Here is a 21,250-nt window from a genome sequence, read left to right on the forward strand (position 1 = left end):
GAGTCACCAGCGAATGTTGTCTATTTGCAACACTTAAATGTAACATTTCTGAAAACTGTGGTCTCTAGAAGCATGTAATATTGCCTCAAGTGGTGCAAGTACTTCCTTTTAAATCAACAAACAGGACAATGTATTTTTCACATTTCCTCTTCAGTTTTATTCCAAAGCTAATGATGAGTGGTTTTGTTCATATGGGAAACTATAAATGCATACAAAACACAAAATGGAGCAATAGCATAAGTTCTTTGAACTTATTTCAGAAAAAAAGAAATGCAGTTTTGAAGGATTGCAATTATTGAACTGTGGTTATCTGACCACTTCATTTTAAGAAAGTGTTAAAGACAGTAAACCAGTTACCTGGTTTGGTGGAGTAAAATTGGAGGATAAGTGCATTGTCATGGATCATTTTCAGTTGAAGTAATGAAAGGTCTATATATACTTTCTTTGCATGTGAATGGAGAACTAAGCTGGCCTGGCCAGACACGTTTGAGTCATTTACATAAACAAATAAAGGTGATCCTATCAGTGTATTCCACCAATACCTGGCTTATATCAACCAACTTATATCCCAAAAGAGTGATGGAAAACAACAGAACACTACAATTTGGTCATGAGAAAATACTAAATCCTGAAAAACGACACTGTACTCAGTTCAACTGGAAGGGTCAGGTACTCTTTCTAGCAACACCAGTTTGCCTCCCAGGTTTATACTGAAGAAAGGAAACCGAAAGGCATTCAACGTCATGTTGCTGTAACCTTGGATGAAGGCCAAAGGCATGTGGGAGCCTTTGAGTAATGCTATCTGGGTGGCATTGGCCTCCATTAGAACATGGGAGTATGTCTTCATATCAGGGTGTCCAGGGCCAATGTCTTCTCTCTTGTCATACCTGACAATAGAACACAAAGCTGAATCCTTAGAATTTTTACATTACGTCATTTAGCAGACGCTCTTATCCAGAGCGACTTACAAATAAAGAATGCTTTTAGAAGGTTGGAAACAGTTATATTCCAGAATAGAATACCTAGTCAAACTAACCTCCAGTTTCTGTTCAGTTCTAAGAAACGTGACACTCCAGTTTGGGCAGCAAATACATCAATATGAACAGAGACATCTGAGGAGAAGCAATTGATTACATACAGCCTTTAATCAGTGTTTTTGCAACCATTACACTTTCCTCACTGACTTTATAACTGGTATGATAACTAAAAATTGATAACCTCTTACCAAGTGATATAGTGGTAAAAAAAAAAAAAAAGTGGGTAAACACTGATAGTGGCGAGTAAATTAACGCTCCCTACTATACTTTCAATACGTTTTTCAGCAAATGGTGGTTAAATGCTCGGTCAAAATAAGAAAGGTGTCTAAACAGCCTTGATGTGCATTTACCTTCCACTACATCACTGCTCTTACCTGATGTAAACGGTACTAGTTTATGTAGTACCTGCATCCCCCTGCCTCCAGGGTAGTTGTGATGGGACACGTACAGAGATATGCTGGAGTATGCAGCATTTGTCACCAACTGGCCAACCACGATTAAGGAGCCAAGTTTATACATCCAAGATTTGTGGTAGTTGTTCAGACTGTCGGACCGAGAATTAAAAAGTTTTCAACATTATTATATAATGTGGTTTCTCTGAACTGTGACTCCATCATCCTAAAGGCCATAAATGTCAAAATAAGCACTAGTCATGTTTTTGCAACATTATTATACTAAATTGACCTCCCTGAACAGACAACAATCATGCCAATAACAGCCTTTCTCTCCTTACATGAAGGAGCAGCCCCGTGCGGCCACTATATTCAGTACAGGGAAGGTGTAGAGGATAAAGCGTAGCTCCTTGTGGGGCAGGAAAGAGTAGAGCAGGATAAATCCTACAGTAGGCAGCAGCAGGATGCGCGTCCGTCTGTCCAGTAGGCCTAGGGGGACGAACAGCACTGCGCAGCCCAGGGCACGGGGCAGAGCAGAGTAGAAGTACCACAGAAAGGGGGAGGTTTACTGGGGGAGAAAGTCAAGGAAAGCTAGCAAGTTGTTGTTTTCAGGTCACAAGTGGGCTCTCTGATGAGTGGAAAATTAACCCATTACTTTCATAATATTATCACAAATGTTTACACTAACTCAGAATCGATCAAGGAGAAGCAGGTGTCTAAAGCTGCGTTGCATGATTTAATTAGTTGACTGAGTGGGCATTGTTGTTATAAGTTTATAACAAGCATTTAGTGAAGTGAAGGATATTCCCCAGTTGGAGCTCTTGTTCAGGATGGTGTTGTACCAGAGTACCTGGCCCTCGGGCCAAATCAGCTTATTCCAGAAGAATGAGTCAATGCCGACAGTCAAAGCTGAAAGAGACAGAAGATAAAATTAGACGTTCATCTAAAGAGCTTATATATTTATAACACTTCTATTCCTGAAAAACTACAGGGTATGTATGCATTTGTTCCAGGCAAGCTACAGCACACCCGACTCATCTAACTACTGTAGCTTAGCCAGCTGTGTTAGTGCTGGGCTGGAGCAAAAGCCTGCACACCCTGTAGTTCTCCAGGACCAGAATTAATGTTGCTGATAACATATTTACAATGGGAACACAAAATAGCAACATTTAGGTTATAGTCAGTATCAATATCTTATCGTTCACCTAGTGACAAAGCACCTGCAGGAATGGCATAGTAGAGCAGTTGGAGGATCCCCAGCCTCCTGCTCAGTAGTGACATGAGCAGCATAAGACCCAGGTAGAGACACAGTTCTGATCTAAACACGATGATGATGAGAGCAGAGAGACAGATGAAGGACCCGTACCTCTGCCCCATCCATGCAGTGAACGCCAACAGGACTAGGAAGAAAACAGAACAGACCGTTTTACTGCATAAGATTAACATCAGAGAAACTACTGGAAGAAAGGACTCTCCTAAAATACACTACATACAAAAGTATGTGGACACCCCTTCAAATTAGTGGATTCGGCTATTCCAGCCACACCCGTCGCTGACAGGTGTATAAAAGAGCACTATGGAGATTGCCTATGGAGATTGCCATGCAATCTCCATAGACAAACAGTGGTAGTATAATGGCCTTACTGAAGAGCTCAGTGACTTTCAACGTGGCACTGTCATAGGATGCCACCTTTCCAACAAGTCAGTTCGTCAAATAGTGGAATGTGTAGCACCTTTAACACATTGGTGGACATTTATATTATAGATTTTATCCTACATGAGGCTGGTCTCCAACAGTAATTTGATACATAAGTTATACTGAAAAAATTTGTATAGAAGATTTTCATCCAAGATAGTTTTACACTACAATCATGTCTTCAATATATCAGTCAGTGTCTCTTACCTATTGGCAGTGCAAATACATTGGGGAGGGGTCTCGTGCTGTAGAACATGAGATGGAACTGTGAGGCGCAGGTGAGACAGAACAGTCCCGCAACTGTCGACCCGAACTGCCTCCGAACCTCCCTCTGCATGCGCCATAGAGCTAACGTCACACACACTCCCAGGCAACCTCGCACTGGACAGCAGAAAGGTACACATCAATACATTTGAGTAGGTGGACTGATTTGTACAGACCTGTCATTTACCTATCAAGCTGTACTTGATTTAGCTTGTCTGGCACTATGGAAACAATTGAGTTGTCCCAAAAGTGAAAAATCTATTGGACCCAGGTCTGCTCTATTGCACTGCTGTTGTTTATGGGTATCATATAATAGTAGCAAGACTTACCCATCAGCTGTGTGTAGAATTTGGAAGCCTCCAGTAGTGACAGCAGGTAGATCAGTGGGGAGCAGACCGTTGATAGGAACACAGGTCCAAGGAATGTCCGTGGCACCACACCAGGGAATTCATGGTGGTCATACTGGTGAGATAGTGGGAAAAATACTGTCAACATCAGCAATGGAGTTCTGGCATTTGTCATTGTTTAGCTGGGAACAAAATGATTTACGGGCAGGTAATGTTGCAGAAAGCTTTATCAAGAGATGAAAAATATCAAGTGTAACACTCTCAACAAGCATTTGCACAATGCATGTGTAAAGATTAGCTAACTGTTAGCTAGCTACCGTTAGTTGGCTGATGTATGTGTAGCTCTCAGTCTTACCTTTTCAAAATCAAGTCTGTGATAAAGAATATCATGCGCTGCCTGTAAGTTGAAACTCTCTTCAACTTTTGTAAAAGGACAAATAAACAAATGTAATAGAGTCACCGAAATTAGTAAAAACAACAGTGATTGCCCAGACGCAGCCCGCTTCTCTGCCATGACCTGAAGTAGATAGGAAGTTGACGCATGCGCACAAATATGGAAACGTGAACATATGTTCCCACGTGGGTAAAAAGAAGACGGTTGTCCCGCGCGTGGCGGAATATAATTGGTACTCAACGTGATTGATGAGCAAAATGGCAAATCACGACAAGCCACAATCGTACCAAGAGGCTGACGCGGAAATAAAAAAAAGGTAGCAATTTTTATCTACCTGCATGTAAATATTACTTTCGTACGCTTTGCATAGATAACGCTAGCTAACTTCCAATAAATTGTTGTATATGTGGCTAGACTCTGTGCTGCACGTTTTTAGGTATAGGAAGCTTGCTGGCAAGTGGCTAAGGTGTAACGTTAGCTATGATATGAAACCTCGAGTCATTCAACTGCTATCCAGCTACTGTAGCTAGCCAAAATGCTATCGTTCAGTCAATTACTGTGGCTATTTTGTAGCCTAATTTTTATTTTACTATCACAATGCACCTATGTAAAAGACTTAAAAAGCTCATGTAATACCTGCAAACAGATAGCTGATAACTTCAGTAAGGTAAGTTTGAAATGTTCTTCTGTGTATAATTTGCCTTGGCTAGCTGGGCAGGACTATCAATTGGTCTGATTCAAACCACAACCAATTGATGTGCTTTTATTTACCAGTGGGCAACCAACAATGGTGTATTGTTCTTGTAATGCATTCATGTAACTAAGCCTTCCTCTTCTGACCTTGATGTAGGCTATGTAATGTGACTGAGCATCATAACACCAGTATACTAGTCAGTCAGCTAGTCAATTAACGTTAGACCAGTTTAAAATGTGGGAGTCGAACCTAATAACTAGCTTACATATGTGTGCTGTTTACACCCAAATGATCAGACACAGTGCTGTATTACATTTTCACCATTGATCAAATGACTGCCATAATCAGTGTCTGGTTAGCTAGTCTTCATCCTCACACTACTGTTCCAACAGGGATTGGACCGAACGAAAAAGCAGAACTTTGGTGGAGGAAACACCGCTTGGGAGGAGAGGGCACTTTCCAAATATGAGACGAGGTAAGATTCCTATACACCACTCATCATCATGTTGCTGTGCTTATCACATATCTGTTTGCTCTGATCAGTGATTGCTAAACCTATGTGTCATGCTGACCCAGACCACGTATTTGCTGTTGACCCAGTGGCACAATATAAGCTGATTTCTCTGTCTCCTCTTCCCTTTCCCTCCTCCCACTCCCCCTCTCCTCAGTGAGATCCGCCTAGTTGAGATTCTGGAGAATCTGTGTGACAGCAGCAGCTTTGAATGTAACCACATGGTAGAAGAGCACGAGGACCACTTTGAGACCTGGTGGTTCAAGAGGTGAGTACTTGACCTGACTGCTCAGCTAGAACAAGAGGGCAGCACATGTTCCATTAGCACAAAACCCCTTACTACTTACTTACTTAGGCCTTTTACTTCTCCTGGAGTATAGGCCATTGACATCAGATTTCAAGACCCCTTATCACTATCTTTGTCCTTGTGGAATCTCTGAACTTCCAGGCTACAATTCAAATGTGTATTGTGATTTTTGACATCACGCTCTTCCAATCCAGGCAAAAGAAGCATCCTGATCTGTATAATTGGTTCTGCATTGATACCATCAAGGTGTGCTGTTCGAAGGGAACATTTGGCCCTGATTGCAATGGTAAAGACATAGTCCTCCAAAACCACATTTAGTTGACTAATACCAACCAGCCATGGGTGAATGAGAACCAACTGTTTCCTTCTGACAGCCTGTGTGGGGGGTTCCGAGAGGCCTTGCCATGGCAATGGTGTGTGTGACGGTGACGGAACACGAGGGGGTAACGGCGGGTGCAACTGTGACCATGGTTACAAGGGGGAGTTCTGTCTGGACTGCATCGACGGATACTTCAGTGAAATTAGGAACGACACGTTTTCACTATGCACAGGTACTTGGTTTATTATGTTTGCATGTTATTTTTAACAATGGTTTACACATCCAGTCCTTTCAGATCTAAACAATGTGCCTAGGGGACAGGCTAGGGGTCTATTTGGAGCAGGGCATGCATCTCAGACCACCTTTCCCACTAATCCCCTACACTACAGAGTGTCACGCCTCCTGCAAGACCTGCACTGGTCTAACCAATGAGGACTGTGAGGAGTGCAAGACGGGCTGGGGGGAGGATGACGAGGGGACCTGTCTTGGTGAGAGAGACATTTTGATACTTTTCCATGGCATAATAAATAATTTTCCTGTCATGAATTTGACATCAAGATCAAACTCACTTTTCCTGTTTCTTCTCATTGTGACCCTAGATGTGAACGAGTGCTTGAACGACCCTCCTCTCTGCAAAGAGGATCAGTACTGTCTGAACACGGATGGCTCGTTCTCCTGTAAAGGTACTGTAAAACTGTGGTCTACTACTTAGTGAGAGGACCATATTTACTATGTTGTTGGATGGATACAGCTATTGTATTAGGGACTGAAAATATAAACATGACTAAGCTATTTTTAATAAACTTTAAACAAGTATTAACATTTGACCTCTGTGTTCTCCTCTCTGGCAGGCTGTGACAAGGTGTGTTCAGGCTGTACTGGGGCAGGGCCTGATAAGTGCCAGAGCTGTGCTCCTGGGTACCAGGACACAGAGGGCACCTGCACAGGTAGGGAGACATGGGTAACTGCATAAGTGGAGTGTGTCTGAAAGTGAGCTTTGCAAAACAAGTGGGAGGATCAACACAAGTGGGTGTATCGAAAAGTAACAGCTAATTGGGCAGATTGGTTGCCACTCAAGACCGTTTTGCGTGGCTGCTTGCTGCTTCCTTGTAGCATTTTTGCTAAGCCTAACCCTTTTCCTAACCTTAACCTCATTCTCCTAACGTGCCTAACCAGCTTATCTAAAATGCTACAAGGAAGCAGCCATGCAAAAGTCTTGAGTGACAACCAATCTGCCCAATTAGCTGTTAGGTTTCGACACACCCACTGGTGTTGATCCTCACACTTTTTATTTTTATTTTCTCGCAATGCCCACTTTCAGGCACATTCCACATGCAGTTACTCATACTTGCAGCTAGGACATCTCACCAGTATGGCCCTGGTGGAATACTAAGGAAGTATCTTCATTCCTTTCCTCCCTCCCTCCCTCCCTCCCTTCTTTCCTTCATCCCTTCTGTCATTTTTCATTATTTTATCCTTCATTTTTTCCATCCCTGATGTAGCCACTGTCAGTTGTCCAGCCTGCGTACCCTGTTGGCCAGTAACAGAGAGGCAGTAGTCTTGGACATAGAGTAACTCGTCCACAATGGAGGTATGTCCGTAGTCTGGACACTACCTTAAAGGCAGGACGATACAGCACATTACCCCTCGCACTGCAATGCTATCCCTACATTTCTCTACATGCTAAACCAAGATCCATGTTTTAACAGACAGTCAGATACTTTGCTTAAATATCCTTTTATGTTTTAAAGATGCACTATGCAGAAATCACTCCGCCATTGCCTGGTTGCTGAAATTCTAATGGTTTGCATAATTTCATTTTGTGACAAAACAAGCAAGTATAGTGTAGAGAATCATTGTACCATCTAAACTGCTGTGAAATATATTTTCCATAACCAAAAATGTTGTATTTTCAGCTGTTTGAAGCTGGTGTACAAAACTGAAAGTAAAATACTTAAAAACGTGAAGCATAGAAATAACACACATGGAACAGATCTACCGCTTCGTAGACTTGCGTTCAATGAGAATAACAGATCTATAACTCACATTTCTATGTGAATTTGGTCGGGTCGCCCAAAAAGTTACATATTGCAACTTTAAATGAAATGGGAATGACTTATGGACGTTGTTGAATGCTTATTGACGTGCTTGTAACTCCTTGGCGGTCGGTGACGTTTAAGATGAGGGAGGATGATTATTTGTTTTATGAGCATGGCCTTATTTCTATTACAGCATATTGGATGACTGTCATTCATATTCTATTCACTCAGCTCAATGTAACATCGATAAGTTTAGGCTACTGCATAATACTCAAATGTTCCCTATACCCATCATGAGGTTGCTACAACCTAGTCTATGAATGAAAGTTTACAATGTAGGTGCACTGGTCGAGAGAAATGAAAGTAATCAAGGTGACAGACCGTGACACATTCAATACTGCCTTGCACACTCTTCCCTTCATCTAGCTGATCTATGGTGTAATCATTATTTCAACAGTTGCAAACGAGAGTTTCTATTGGACAAATTCAAGTATGTTTATCCCCATTCCGTTTGCTTCCGTTTTAAGAAACGTTTTTCAACAGAATTGCCAGAATGAATACTCCCCTGATCACACGCAAACACAGTTCACGTTCATAGCAGCCACATACGAACAGCATGAAATTGACAAAAATGACAATTTTCCCATTAACGAACATACAATTATAAAACGTAAGAAGCTATTTTGAATACATAATCTTGGTTCTAGAGTCATGAAATAAGTACACAGAGGGGAGTTAATGCTTTCTATAAATGTAAAAAAATAAAAATCATAATTGATTGTTGATCTGTTCTCTGTACAGATGTGAACGAGTGTGAGCAGCCTGACGCTGTGTGTACTGCGGAGAACCAGGAGTGTGTGAACAACAAAGGAAGCTACATCTGTATCTGTGCCAGCAGGTACGAGGAACAGGACGGAGTCTGTGTCAAAATACCCGAGCCAGGTAATCAATAATAACAATCTGGACTAGTTGATTTATGATTTTAAAATGCATTTTATACATGATGACATACTTTAATTGAGTGTAGTTAGTTATCTTGTTATTGAAATATTGTTTTTTTATGTAACTTCATTCTGCATAATAAGTCTTGTCGACCACAACCATGAATGTAATTAAATCCAAATCAATCTGATTTGGCAGGTAAAGTACACTGTAGTTACTACTACAGTAACAGTATACTCTATGAAATACTGCAGGTGCAGTTGAATCAGATTACTCTTGGTTCTCTTAGTTGAATCTATATTTGACATTAGTGCATGCTCAAGCAAGTATGTGTTAGAATTAGAGAAACTTCAAAGTCCTCAATGAGGTCATTCCCTTTTCAGCATACACTATACATAAAGACAAAATAAACACATAAGGAAAGGATATTGTGTTGCCTTGTACAGCAGATGAGTTGAGGAGTGTGGGACTTCCAGCGCTGGTCAGTTCTTATTTTCAAGTGCTTGTGGTTTTGTCTTTGTTACCTTCAGAGGAGAATGAGGAAGTGGCTGAAACAGTGAAACATCCAGAAGAGCACGAGGACCTTTGACCTCAGGAAATGAACCAATAGGAACAAACCAGGAAGAGCATTTGGAGTAAATTATGAAGTGGGTGTCACCCGTGAGACTACACCCCTATAGCTCACAGCATCAGAATATCTTGAGGCCACTCCTTTTAAAGCATTGGGACTACATGGCAGTTATTGAACACTCAACATGCATACTGCAGTCTTTACAGACTTTTATACCTGTGGATCATGGATGGGCAGCCAACAGAATGGCTGAGAAAATAAAGGTTCAACCCCCAAGTACTCTGGTTCTTGTTGTTTCTGTGGTTAACCCAACAAGTGTTGTCTATTGTTGTCTGGTTTTTAAATTCATGCAGGATTTTGAACGTAATTCAAATAAAGTTTGAGAACAGAAATTATGGTGCATATGTCTGATTCTGGATCTTTCTGGATTAGCAGTGCCTAAGACATCTTCTTGGGTGCAGTCAATTCAATTGAAATACTGTTGTAGTTTTCAAAGTTGAACACAGAGTGGCACTCTAACCACAGAAGAAATCTCAAATCAGCTGTTAGTTGGATGAATCGGCAGAATGAAATGTACTGTTTTTTTGTTTGATATGAAATAGATCAAATGTGGTATTATTTTAGGGTTAGGCAATTGAAAAGATTGACGACCATGTCTTGTGGATCAGCTAGTGAAATGTGTGTGTTTTTGTATGACCCTGATCCTAAATCATCATCTTTCAATAGTTATCTGTTCCTGATCAAAGGCAGCATATCCCACTAACCTGCTTTTCACCCCCCCAAGGGATGATGTAAGTTGTTTTGACTGTCTTTGCAGCTTTAGAGCTGGATGAGGAGCCAGTTGAAACCTGTCCTGGCTGGTGCTTTCCACTGAACACACACCCCCCCACCCCCCAACACACACCACTTATTGCCCACATTTCCTCTCCTCTGTCTGTGGTACTTTTCCAGTGTTTCATCTGCACAAAATGGCAATGTGTGCCAAAAGTGAGATGAGATTACAGTTGACAAGAAACCTCAATGTTATTCCCCATCTCTGTGTGCATAATGGTTTTGTTTTTTGCACCCCGATGCAAGATGTTATGTCAGCATTGTAAAGTTAGATGGGCCAAGATCTCCCTACTTGTGCTATATAGGCCTACACACAGTGGAATACAACAAATGCAATTCAGGTTTGTAAAGATAAGTAGTAGATAGGTTAGGGGGAGTAGTAGTCGTTTTTGTGATGCCCTAATAGTGCTCGGAAACACAAGGAAAGCTCCACTTGCAACACCACCGACTCAACAGTGTATTGCAGTCAGTGAGGAAAGTATGTGTTTGTGTCACAACAGGTTGCTGTGGCGACTTAGTGATGCCATGAGTAGTCCTTCAACTTTGTTCTTTTCCAGCATTTCTCTCTCTCAAGCTCGGAAACAACAATAGACTGTGAATATTGACATGGAAGTCTTTGCAGCTGACTTTCACAGACCAAGGCACTTCAAAAGGAACTAGTACACTCCATTCAGATGTTTATTTTAGCCTGCATTCTAACCCTTTTGTGGAGTAAATCCCTGCCTGAACTGTCAAATGGCTTCAGAAGTCCACAAATGTGTGTGGGTTGGTTGAAGGAGTGCTATGCTCTCTTCCACCTCTCTGTTGTGGTTGTGTTCTGCCAGTAAAGGCTAGCTGTGGTCCACATGGTCCGGTTGTACTCAGGGTGACCACAAGGACAGGGAGTACAGACGGACTTCCCAAGGCATGATGAAATTGGGAGCATGAGATGGGGACGCTGAAAATTTTCATATTTTCATTCAGAAATGCATTCACGAGTTCAAGACAGACAGGTGTCATCCATTTATACTTTTACATGCATCTCTGGTGTCATCACCCCTTATTAAATTGTCTGATACTGTAGGCTGGGCATGATGATGACTCTTTGGTTGTGGAGTTTTGGATGGGCCTGACCTTAATGAATGTCATGCTATGATCTGAATTCATTTCTCTGAGGGCAGTGTGCCAATGGATGTAGGGTCAATGATGGGACACGGCAGTGCAATGCAGGATACTCGTTCCCCCTTTCCTCTCTCTTTGGCATCAAACCATGTGCCCTGTCCTTCCCTCTCCTCTCACCCCTCCTCCTCCAACTGTGGTTTGGGGTTCGGAATGCTGCAAAGCAGGGAAGCAGTTGTACCATGTGCTTTCGCTCAGGCTACTGCCTGTGATGTGGCTTGCTTACTTCCTCTGTACTCTTCTGATGTGGTCAGGTCTGCTTTTCTACACACAGCTGGACAGAGAAACCGCCGTCCATCAATAATGCCTGGACAAATTTAAAGCCCTGCAGACACAGTTGGAGAATGGATACAGTCAGAAGCCTTGGATGTGTCTTTCTGTATCCCAAATGGCACCCTATTCCCTATATAGTGCACTACTGCCCTATGGGCCCTGGTCAAAAGTAATGCACTACATAGGGAATACGGTGCCTTTGGGACGGGCCCTGAGTCTTGAGTAGAGGAGAAACCAGCTGGGGCCTATATTGTGGCCTGATGCAGAGTAGAGGAGCTGCTTGCTGGGAAATTGTATTGTTGTGTAAAGTGAATTAATGTCCTGGCCTGACTGACTCGCCCTCCCTGTGACCTCTGTAACATGGCTGACCCCTAGTGTTGAGATACAGGGAGCTCTGTGATATAATTTGAATGCTGCTGATATACACCCATGAGCAGTTGAGCACAGCCTGTTTATACAGTGGACTACCAACCCTTCTGCCTTTCCATCATGACCCCATTATGAGTCACTCACCCTCCCTTCTAGCTAAATTAAGGTGATACATTAAGGCCACTGAAAATACCTATGATGAATATCCATAATCTTTTCACTTATTCACAGCTGCTTACTTTGGTCATAAGTAGTGCACTATATGATGTATTACTCTGTTGAAAAGTATTGCACTATGCAGGGCATAGAAAGTGATTTGAGACTTGTGCTCTGCTCCTAGGAGTGAGTCTGAATGTAACCGGTGCTGTCTGCTGCAGTCTGATGCAGACCTGAGCCAGACCTGAGTCAGACCTGAGTCAGAGGCAGACAGCAGCATATTTCTCAGGAGACTGGAGGAAGTGGCGTTGGCACACACACTTCTGCTGCGCAACGCTACCGAGAGACTCTGCGGACAGACTGGTCAGATGGACTGATGTTGCCCCTCTCTCTGATCTCTGAGCCAGTGTGTGTGTGTGTGTGTGTGTGTGTGTGTGTGTGTGTGTGTGTGTGCACACCCTTACATGTTTGCGTGTGTCACCACTCTGATCTCTAACACACACACATCAGGAATGAAAGGACTTTGACTTTGATCTCTCAGGAAGGCTTTGTCTGGTTTCCACCTCTAGACGAGAGCTGCACGCCAGCCTCAGTTCAGTGCGGTCAGTCAACATCGACTGCATTGGTTGGTCGAAGAAGAGAGGTGCCATGGCTTTAGCGTTTAGTAGTGTTGGCGTGGTGTCTGGGCCATGTTTATGATGATGGAGGATGTAAACAAACATGGAGGAGCAGGAACAAGGAAGCTGTGAGATGAGATTATGTATCCAGTCCATGAGGCACTAGGAGGGAATAGGGGGATGTTTGAAGAGCTACTTTCTGGCCTTCAGTATCTTTCAGAGATTTTCACAAAATGTTTGAAGCATTTTCTCGAGACTGGCCATCAGTCTGTTTTAGGCATTTGGACGAAGTTGTACATGTCTACTTTATGGAATGGTGTGTTGGATGCACAGTCCATCAATATAAAATCAATCATAATGTTTAGTCAGCATAACATTGAGTCATCAAATCATAACATTGAATCATCAGCATTATTATGTTATGATCTAATTTATGCCATGACAACATTCTTTAATCATACCGTGTTATGCTTTTTTGATTTTGTTGTTGTTGATTATATCACTTCGTAATATTGAGACTGTACCAGTGTCTAGGATCGAATGGGAGATGTGTGTCACCAACACCCCCCCCCCCCCCCCCCCCCCCCCATTTTCTCCCTGCTGAGCCCCCATTCAGACACCTGTATCAGTCCATATCTTTACCCCTGGGATTAACATCCTTTCCCCCTCCCAACCTCTCTCCTCCTGTCCTTCTCTCCCCTCTACCGCTCTCCTCTTACCCTCTCCTCCCTCCCTCCTCATTTCATTTCCCCCTATCCTCCTCTCCCCTTTGTTTTCTTTTATGCCTCTTTTCCCCCCTCTTCCCCTCCTTTCATCCTCTCATCTCCTCTACCTGAGTAGGATGGTTCTGTGCCTGGCCTGTGTATCATGTCCAGCCAGTAGTAAAGTGGTAGAAGAGAAGGAGGTGGGCCCTGTGAGTCCACAATCCTCAGTGGAGAGAAAGGACAAGCCTAGCCTACTGCTGCTGTCTGTGTGCACAGGCCTAATTCGTAGGAGAATAACAAGCCATCCAGCGGCTTCCCCCTCCATCCCTCCCTCTCTCCCCTCCCTCCAGTCCGGTCAACAAGTGCTTTTCCTTTCTACATGTCTACTCCATTCCCTCTTCTCCTTTGTGTGGTTACATGTTATTGCCTAAACTCTAAACCCTTCTCAATGGTCCGATTGACAACTTGGAAAATGGCTCAGCGATTGGCCGACGGGAAATAAAATAGCTAAGATGTTGAGAATATTTGGTGAGGCAGCGTGATTGTTTTCACAACACCCTCGTAGCCTTTCCCTGCACTCTGACCTCAGGGTAAAGCATGCATCAGGGGGGGTCATAATACTTTTGTTTCTACCTCTAATCATCCGTAGAGAAATGCCTGAATGGAGTGTCTGTGTGTGCAATAAGCAGTCAGCTTGATCACAGATATTTATATAATTGTTTATTGCATTTGTGCTTGTTTGCTTGGCCAAGATTTGTTTTGTTTCTGGCTCTGCATTGATTCAACAATGAGTGTGTCATTGCAGCCGGTACTGGTGGAGCACTATGGCTCTATATCTGTGTGTTACTGACTGTGGAACTGAATGGTGCTTTCTTTTACTTCCCACTCTCTCCATCCGGCTCTTGCCCACACACACTCGTACACTTGCACCCAAGCCAAAAGGAACCAACACACACACACAAGTATGCAGCCACACACACACACACACACACACACACACACACACACACACACACACACACACACACACACACACACACACACACACACACACACACACACACACACACACACACACACACTGGAGCCCAGATGGATGCTTTCGGAATCGGAATGGACATTATGTAACAAAGCAGCACTAACCTTTCAGGCCAATTTTCAAACTTAGAGTAAAACTGGGTGGCAAAGCATGGATGAGAACACTTTGTTATACAAAATATATGCCGACAGAAATATCTTCAATATTCATTTTGTGAGAGAGAAAGTCAGTCAAAGAGCGGCTTTTGGCCCCTTTTCCACCTCCCCTCCTCCTCCTGCCTTCCATTTCTGCCTCCCTTCTCTTCCCTGCCTCCCCTCTCTGCCTCCCCTGTAGCTCACACTGCTCGCAGAATGTGACCATTTAGTTAGTGGGTGGAGATGGTAGAGAGAAGGAGAAAGAGAGAGGGAGAGAAAAGAGAGTGTTCTTGTGCCTGTGTGTGTGCCAAATGCATCATTCTTCCCTGCTCCTGTGTGTCTACTGCGTTCACGCCGGCCGCTTGTTTTGAAATGCAACCCAGGTCCACTGAAAGAGTTCCTAACTAGAACCAGATATAGAGGCTCCCGCCACACACAGCTATGCCCCCAGCTCTCCCTGGTATGCGTCCCAAATTGCACCCTGTTCCCTGTAGTGCACTACTTTTGACCAGAGCCCTGGGAATAGGGGACCATTTGGGATGCAGTCCTGCTCTCCTCAGCACTACGCAAGCCTAACAACAGGCTCTCTGTGGTGCCTGGCGTCACCTTGCTCTGTTGCACCAGGCCCCAGTTTCCACACCCAGAGCCCCAGACCTGTTCCCTGGGCTGTTCCCCTGGCCTGGACACACAGAGCCAAGTGAGGGAGCCTGCGTGAGAGCTGAGGTTAAACCTCCCAAACCTAAAATACTACATTTTCTCTTTCACTCTGTCATGGATACTCTCACACACATACATTACATAAATATAAATAAAGTCATATATGCCTGGTGGAGACATGGAGTAGACTTAATGACCCGAGCCCAGAGAACCGAGCATCTCTCCCACACAAACACACACACACACATACAGTAAGGGAAAAAAGTATTTGATCCCCTGCTGATTTTGTATGTTTGCCCACTGACAAAGACATGATCAGTCTATAATGTTAATGGTAGGTTTATTTGAACAGTGAGAGACAGAATAACAACAAAAAAATCCAGAAAAACGCATGTAAAAAATTTTATAAATTGATTTGCATTTTAATGAGGGAAATAAGTATTTGACCCCTCTGCAAAACATGACTTAGTACTACTTGTTGGCAATCACAGAGGTCAGACATTTCTTGTAGTTGGCCACCAGGTTTGCACACATCTCAGGAGGGATTTTGTCCCACTCCTCTTTTCAGATCTTCTCCAAGTCATTAAGGTTTCGAGGCTTACGTTTGGCAACTCGAACCTTCAGCTCCCTCCACAGATTTTCTATGGGATTAAGGTCTGGAGACTGGCTAGGCCACTCCAGGACCTTAATGTGCTTCTTCTTGAGCCACTCCTTTGTTGCCTTGGCCGTGTGTTTTGGGTCATTGTCATGCTGGAATACCCATCCACGACCCATTTTCAATGCCGTGGCTGAGGGAAGGAGGTTCTCACCCAAGATTTGACGGTACATGGCCCCGTCCATCGTCCCTTTGATGCGGTGAAGTTGTCCTGTCCCCTTAGCAGAAAAACACCCCCAAAGCATAATGTTTCCACCTCCATGTTTGACGGTGGGGATGGTGTTCTTGGGGTCATAGGAAGCATTCCTCCTCCTCCAAACAAGGCGAGTTGAGTTGATGCCAAAGAGCTCAATTTTGGTCTCATCTGACCACAACACTTTCACCCAGTTCTCCTCTGAATCATTCAGATGTTCATTGGCAAACTTCAGACGGGCCTGTATATGTGCTTTCTTGAGCAGGGGGACCTTGCGGGCGCTGCAGGATTTCAGTCCTTCACGGAGTAGTGTGTTACCAATTGTTTTCTTGGTGACTATGGTCCCAGCTGCCTTGAGATCATTGACAAGATCCCCCCGTGTAATTCTGGGCTGATTCCTCACCGTTCTCATGATCATTGCAACTCCACGAGGTGAGATCTTGCATGGAGCCCCAGGCCGAGGGAGATTGACAGTTATTTTGTGTTTCTTCCATTTGCGAATAATCGCACCAACTGTTGTCACCTTCTCACCAAGCTGCTTGGCGATGGTCTTGTAGCCCATTCCATCCTTGTGTAGGTCTACAATCTTGTCCCTGACATCCTTGGAGAGCTCTTTGGTCTTGGCAATGGTGGAGAGTTTGGAATCTGATTGATTGATTGCTTCTGCGGACAGGTGTCTTTTATACAGGTAACAAACTGAGATTAGGAGCACTCCCTTTAAGAGTGTGCTCCTAATCTCAGCTCGTTACCTGTATAAAAGACACCTGGGAGCCAGAAATCTTTCTGAATGAGATGGGGTCAAATACTTATTTCCCTCATTAAAATGCAAATCAATTTATAACATTTTTGACATGCGTTTTTCTGGATTTTTTTGTTGTTATTCTGTCTCTCACTGTTCAAATAAACATACCATTAAAATTATAGACTGATCATTTATTTGTCAGTGGGCAAACGTACAAAATCAGCAGGGGATCAAATACTTTTTTCCCTCACTGTACCTGCTTGCAGCCAGGGGGCAATGGCGACCCGCTCTGCCCCACTTGTTTTGATCCCCACCTGTTTAGCAAAATAAAAATACATATTTTTTAAAATGCTAAAATATATATATATATATACAGTACCAGTCAAAAGTTTGGACACCTACTCATGCAAGGGTTGTTCTTTATTTTAAAAAATGTTTACATTGTAGAATAATTGTGAACACATTAAATCTATGAAATAACACATATGGAATCATGTAGTGAACAAAAAAGTGTTAAACAAATCGAAATATATTTTATATTTGAGATTCTTCAAATAGCCACCCTTTGCCTTAATGTCAGCTTTGCACACTCTTGGCATTCTTGAGTAAGGCAGCTCCAAAATGCAGGTGTTTCAGCCTAGCTCAGTGCTTTCTGTGGTGGTGGGGCAGCCAGTGGAAAATATGGAGCGTATGGGTTGGTAATGTTCTCTACTTGCGGCGTGATTGGCTCAGTGTACTGTCACTCATGGGGACACTACGTCACCGCAAAATCTACGGGGAGAGCTAAAAAATTCAAGCCCCTTGGGTGCTGCCATAGAGTTACATTAGAAGTGCACATCCAAGAAGGCTCAAGGTCATTGGCCACAGATAAAATGACATCAAATCACGTTTTATCTACCGTAGCTTTAATTGGACTGATCATGTCAACATCATACCTTCAAAATCTTAGCTAGCAAGCTAGACAAGCAGTCATCGTCATAAATCATGTCGACAATCTAATGGCAAATTATTTTCAATCCTTATCATATAAAGAGAAATTGTAAATAAAACGTATCGGCGCTCATCAGCCATTGGACAAGTTGAAAATCGCAAATTCAGCAAAAGTGGTTTGGAAGGAATCAGTGGCTAACTGCAAGCGTTGCAAAGCAATCACTAGCCTGCTATTCAGTGGAGTGGGTGTGGTCCTTGTCTGAGTTCAAGGGTCTCTTTTCCAAGCTTAAAAGGATAAACATTCAACACCATGGGCCAGAAAAGTTTGAATACATTGGCCATGCAGTCAATCCAGCATGACTTCTGCCATGATCAAAAGAACAGGAAACTCAGAACTGGGAAATTTCAGACTTCAGTGAATTCAAGACAACTGGCTGGGAAAATACATGTTGAACGGTCATCCAACTCGGAATTCTAAGTCGGGAACTCTGGCCTCTTTCTAGAGCTCCGACCTGAAGATCACTGATGTCATCATTTAACCTTGTTTTTTCCGAGTTCACAGTTGTCTTGAAAGTACCATAAATCCAGAGAATGCCAGACTTTGATGACAAAGTTTGATGACAAAATTTGCCCACAAGAAGGACCGCCATGCCACCTTCCTGTTCAAGTGAGCACAGCACAACAAGGTGAGTCCAAAAATGTATTGTATGCTGCTGCATAAATTATGTAATATGCCAGGGAGATATGTATACTGTAGCTAAGAAAGTAATATGTTAATAATGTGGTCCCTTTCCCCCTCATAACAGCCTACTGTTCTGACTTGGTGGTGCACATGTAGCCTATAGCCTGTTTTAGAGAAATGTCATCATCGGATATTGTAAGAGTTTTCATTGTCTGCTTATATGCCCCCTTTATTTATCCTACGGTTCTGACTTGGTGTTCAGGGAGAATACTGTAAGAACGGCCCATGTTCTGAATTCTGTCGCTGTACATTTCAAAAGTGCTGAACAAATAGTTATATTGACTAAGTCCGTCCTAGCTCGCTCATTAATTTCTTAATCGAAATTACAGATTGCCTCTTATCTGCTCGTCGTCCCCTTATGCCATAGTTTGTACATCTCAATTGTCAGTAGAAACCACATTTGTTTAAGCAAGTCAGCCATATTAGCTATGTTTTTTTTTAAGGCAGTAAATGAAGCTGAATTAACTGTTTCGCTGCCAGACAAGGCTCCGCTGATAGCCAAGTGTAGCAGTGGTAAGGATTCACTCCATGGTGCTGAAAAGAAAGCTCTGCTGTTGGGACAGCTTTATGTAGGCCCTAACAGTTTTTGGGCACCGTTTGTCACCGTTATAGTGCAATTAATGTATTGTTTAGTGTTGTGTTGTGTAGTGTAGTGGCTTTGCTGGCATGCATCCTCACATTTTTTGGTTTTGTTTGCCCCACCAAGATTTACATGTTAAAATCGCCACTGCCAGGGGGGCATCCAGGTCAAGCACAAAATATAAATCAAAGATCTGTCTTTGTGAAGGGAACTTCTGTGTTTGGTCTGAAGTGGAATACCCACCTCTTACACAAAATACCCCCCTCTCACACAAACATCTCCACCTGGTCGATCTTGTCATACAAAGAGGAACACATGGGGCAGTAATTGGCTTGTTGAAGGTGCTGCTGCTGAAAACTGAAGCAGAGCTCTTGTTCGTTCAGTCATTCATCCATCCCTCCCCTGGTCAAGAACTGTAGGCTATGTGTTTCTAGTGTACCTCTGCTTCAAACATCTGTTTTCAATATAGCAGGAAAGACAATCAGTGGTTGGTGGGTGAACCAAAGGTGAACGGCATGGTTTTCAGTGAAACAGAAAGACTGTGGTGTACCTATTGAAGTTAGGTTAGTATGGTATGGTACTGTATGATATGAAAGAGAAGGGTTGTATTTGATGGCTTATCCGCTCATGTCCCTGTGTTGTGGTATTGTAGAGTATGATAATACAGCTGCCGTGTTGCAGGAAATGTAGCCCTGGCCCAGTGTAATGGCAGAGCTGCTGATGATGTTGCTGATGCTCATAGGTTCTTTCACAGTCCACAGAACATGCTCTGACCAATGACAAAGGCTGCCTGCAGGTGTTGACCAATGACAAAGACCCTCTGCAGGTCTTGGCCTGAGTCCAATTGATAAAACAAACAAATGGACAAAAAACACCATTCACAACTGTGAATGTAAATGTCCATTCTTAGCATTCCTGCCGAGGTGGGGCCAGGACAGGGCCAGCTCTGTGTGACACCCTGGGTGACAGTAGATGACCTGAATGACCTCTTTACACCAGGCCTCTTTACATTGTCCTTATAAAAAAGTATTGTATCTCTATTGACAACCATCTCTCACCAATTCTCACCTCTTATTATCATGGACTGGAGATTTTCCTGATCAAAAAAAGCTCTGGGTTATTAGGTACTATAGTCCTATATGTCATTCTGTCATGGGCCTTACAGTACATTATTTGCTCTTTGACTGCGGACAGCAAATGAGGTAAAACAAGGTTATACAGAGAGAAGAATCCTTTGGTGCCCTCATTGACCCAGAGTCTATGATAGACCATGAACTTCCTCACCACAGGGCACCAAGTGGACGAGAGTCGGATCTCTGTCATCCCCTCCTCTCCCCTCCCCTCCCCCACTCTACACCTGGTCAGTTGGCAGGTATAACAACAAGCCAGCTAACTTGCATAAATGTTCTGAAATAATTGTTTTATTTTTTAGAAAGGGTAGCTTGAAATGAGCTTTGTCTAATTGACTCAACAACCGAAAACACATATTGAAGTTTGGCTTTCTTAATGTTCCTGAAAATCAGTAGATATTTTTGGTTGTTTAGCAAAGTTAGCTGGCTAACTCATTGATCCTGCTTAGTACAGATCTTAACTTGATCACTCTTTTTTTGCAGAGAATTTACATGCTGCATAGGAAATTCAAATGAGCCTGGTGAGTCCCTGAAAATGAGCAGTTCTCTTTCTCTCCATGCGTAGGCAGTCGAGTCATTGGGATCATGGCTTGCTCTCATCAAAATAATTTTCACTCTTGCTCGCTCAATCGTTAGGCCTAGGCCCTATTATTGCAACATTCAAATGTACAAAAATGTATCTGAAATGCAGCCATACACATCAACAACCATCATTTTATATAGCCACTAGGTTACGGCATACAAGTATCAAGTCTATCCTAAGGTCAAAATTCAGTTAAATTGTGGCCTGGAGTGGTCTAGTGGTTAGGGTCACTGACTTCAGCATG

General features: G+C 43.1%; 2 protein-coding genes across 4 annotated transcripts; one reads left to right on the plus strand and one right to left on the minus strand.

Annotated features, from left to right (window-relative positions):
• Positions 1 to 133: 133 nt before the first annotated feature.
• On the minus strand, positions 134 to 4,258 carry LOC311128980 (dol-P-Man:Man(7)GlcNAc(2)-PP-Dol alpha-1,6-mannosyltransferase-like). Its single transcript, XM_084161208.1, has 9 exons — positions 4,092 to 4,258; positions 3,719 to 3,851; positions 3,333 to 3,506; positions 2,635 to 2,829; positions 2,233 to 2,338; positions 1,771 to 1,992; positions 1,412 to 1,581; positions 1,037 to 1,112; positions 134 to 887 (listed from the first exon to the last, which is right to left on the minus strand). Exons 1-9 carry the CDS (start codon positions 4,248 to 4,250, stop codon positions 653 to 655), a joined length of 1,470 nt encoding a protein of 489 aa, XP_084017334.1. The 5' UTR covers positions 4,251 to 4,258; the 3' UTR covers positions 134 to 652.
• A 162-nt stretch (positions 4,259 to 4,420) lies between these two features.
• Positions 4,421 to 9,792, plus strand: LOC311129738 (cysteine-rich with EGF-like domain protein 2). Of its 3 annotated transcripts, none has more exons than XM_084162159.1 (10): positions 4,421 to 4,797; positions 5,217 to 5,299; positions 5,493 to 5,603; positions 5,837 to 5,928; positions 6,017 to 6,193; positions 6,351 to 6,449; positions 6,561 to 6,644; positions 6,813 to 6,908; positions 8,802 to 8,942; positions 9,473 to 9,792. In XM_084162159.1, the coding sequence occupies exons 1-10, from the start codon at positions 4,666 to 4,668 to the stop codon at positions 9,529 to 9,531; spliced, it is 1,074 nt and encodes a 357-aa protein (XP_084018285.1). In that variant the 5' UTR covers positions 4,421 to 4,665; the 3' UTR covers positions 9,532 to 9,792. The 3 variants fall into 3 exon arrangements, 2 of the variants coding, with proteins under 2 accessions (XP_084018285.1, XP_084018284.1); XR_014613305.1 differs by having other exon boundaries at positions 4,427 to 4,797; positions 6,813 to 7,764; XM_084162158.1 differs by having other exon boundaries at positions 4,446 to 4,797; positions 6,276 to 6,449.
• The last annotated feature ends 11,458 nt before the right edge of the window (positions 9,793 to 21,250 follow it).

This window comes from Coregonus lavaretus (assembly GCF_964263955.1).
Source record: "Coregonus lavaretus genome assembly, chromosome: 5".
NCBI classification, from domain to species: domain Eukaryota; kingdom Metazoa; phylum Chordata; class Actinopteri; order Salmoniformes; family Salmonidae; genus Coregonus; species Coregonus lavaretus.

What these genes read in the sequence shown, in the direction of transcription:
- LOC311128980 (XM_084161208.1), bottom strand. Translation starts at nt 4,250, where the DNA reads ATGGCAGAGAAGCGGGCTGCGTCTGGGCAATCACTGTTGTTTTTACTA. An exon ending in TGCAGGTGCTTTGTCACTAG is followed by an intron (nt 2,339 to 2,634) that starts GTGAACGATAAG and finishes TGTCTCTTTCAG; the next exon opens with CTTTGACTGTCGGCATTGAC. An exon ending in GCACGGGGCTGCTCCTTCAT is followed by an intron (nt 1,582 to 1,770) that starts GTAAGGAGAGAA and finishes TCGGTCCGACAG; the next exon opens with TCTGAACAACTACCACAAAT.
- LOC311129738 (XM_084162158.1), top strand. Translation starts at nt 4,666, where the DNA reads ATGCTATCGTTCAGTCAATTACTGTGGCTATTTTGTAGCCTAATTTTT. An exon ending in CACAGAGGGCACCTGCACAG is followed by an intron (nt 6,909 to 8,801) that starts GTAGGGAGACAT and finishes TTCTCTGTACAG; the next exon opens with ATGTGAACGAGTGTGAGCAG. An exon ending in TGTCAAAATACCCGAGCCAG is followed by an intron (nt 8,943 to 9,472) that starts GTAATCAATAAT and finishes TGTTACCTTCAG; the next exon opens with AGGAGAATGAGGAAGTGGCT.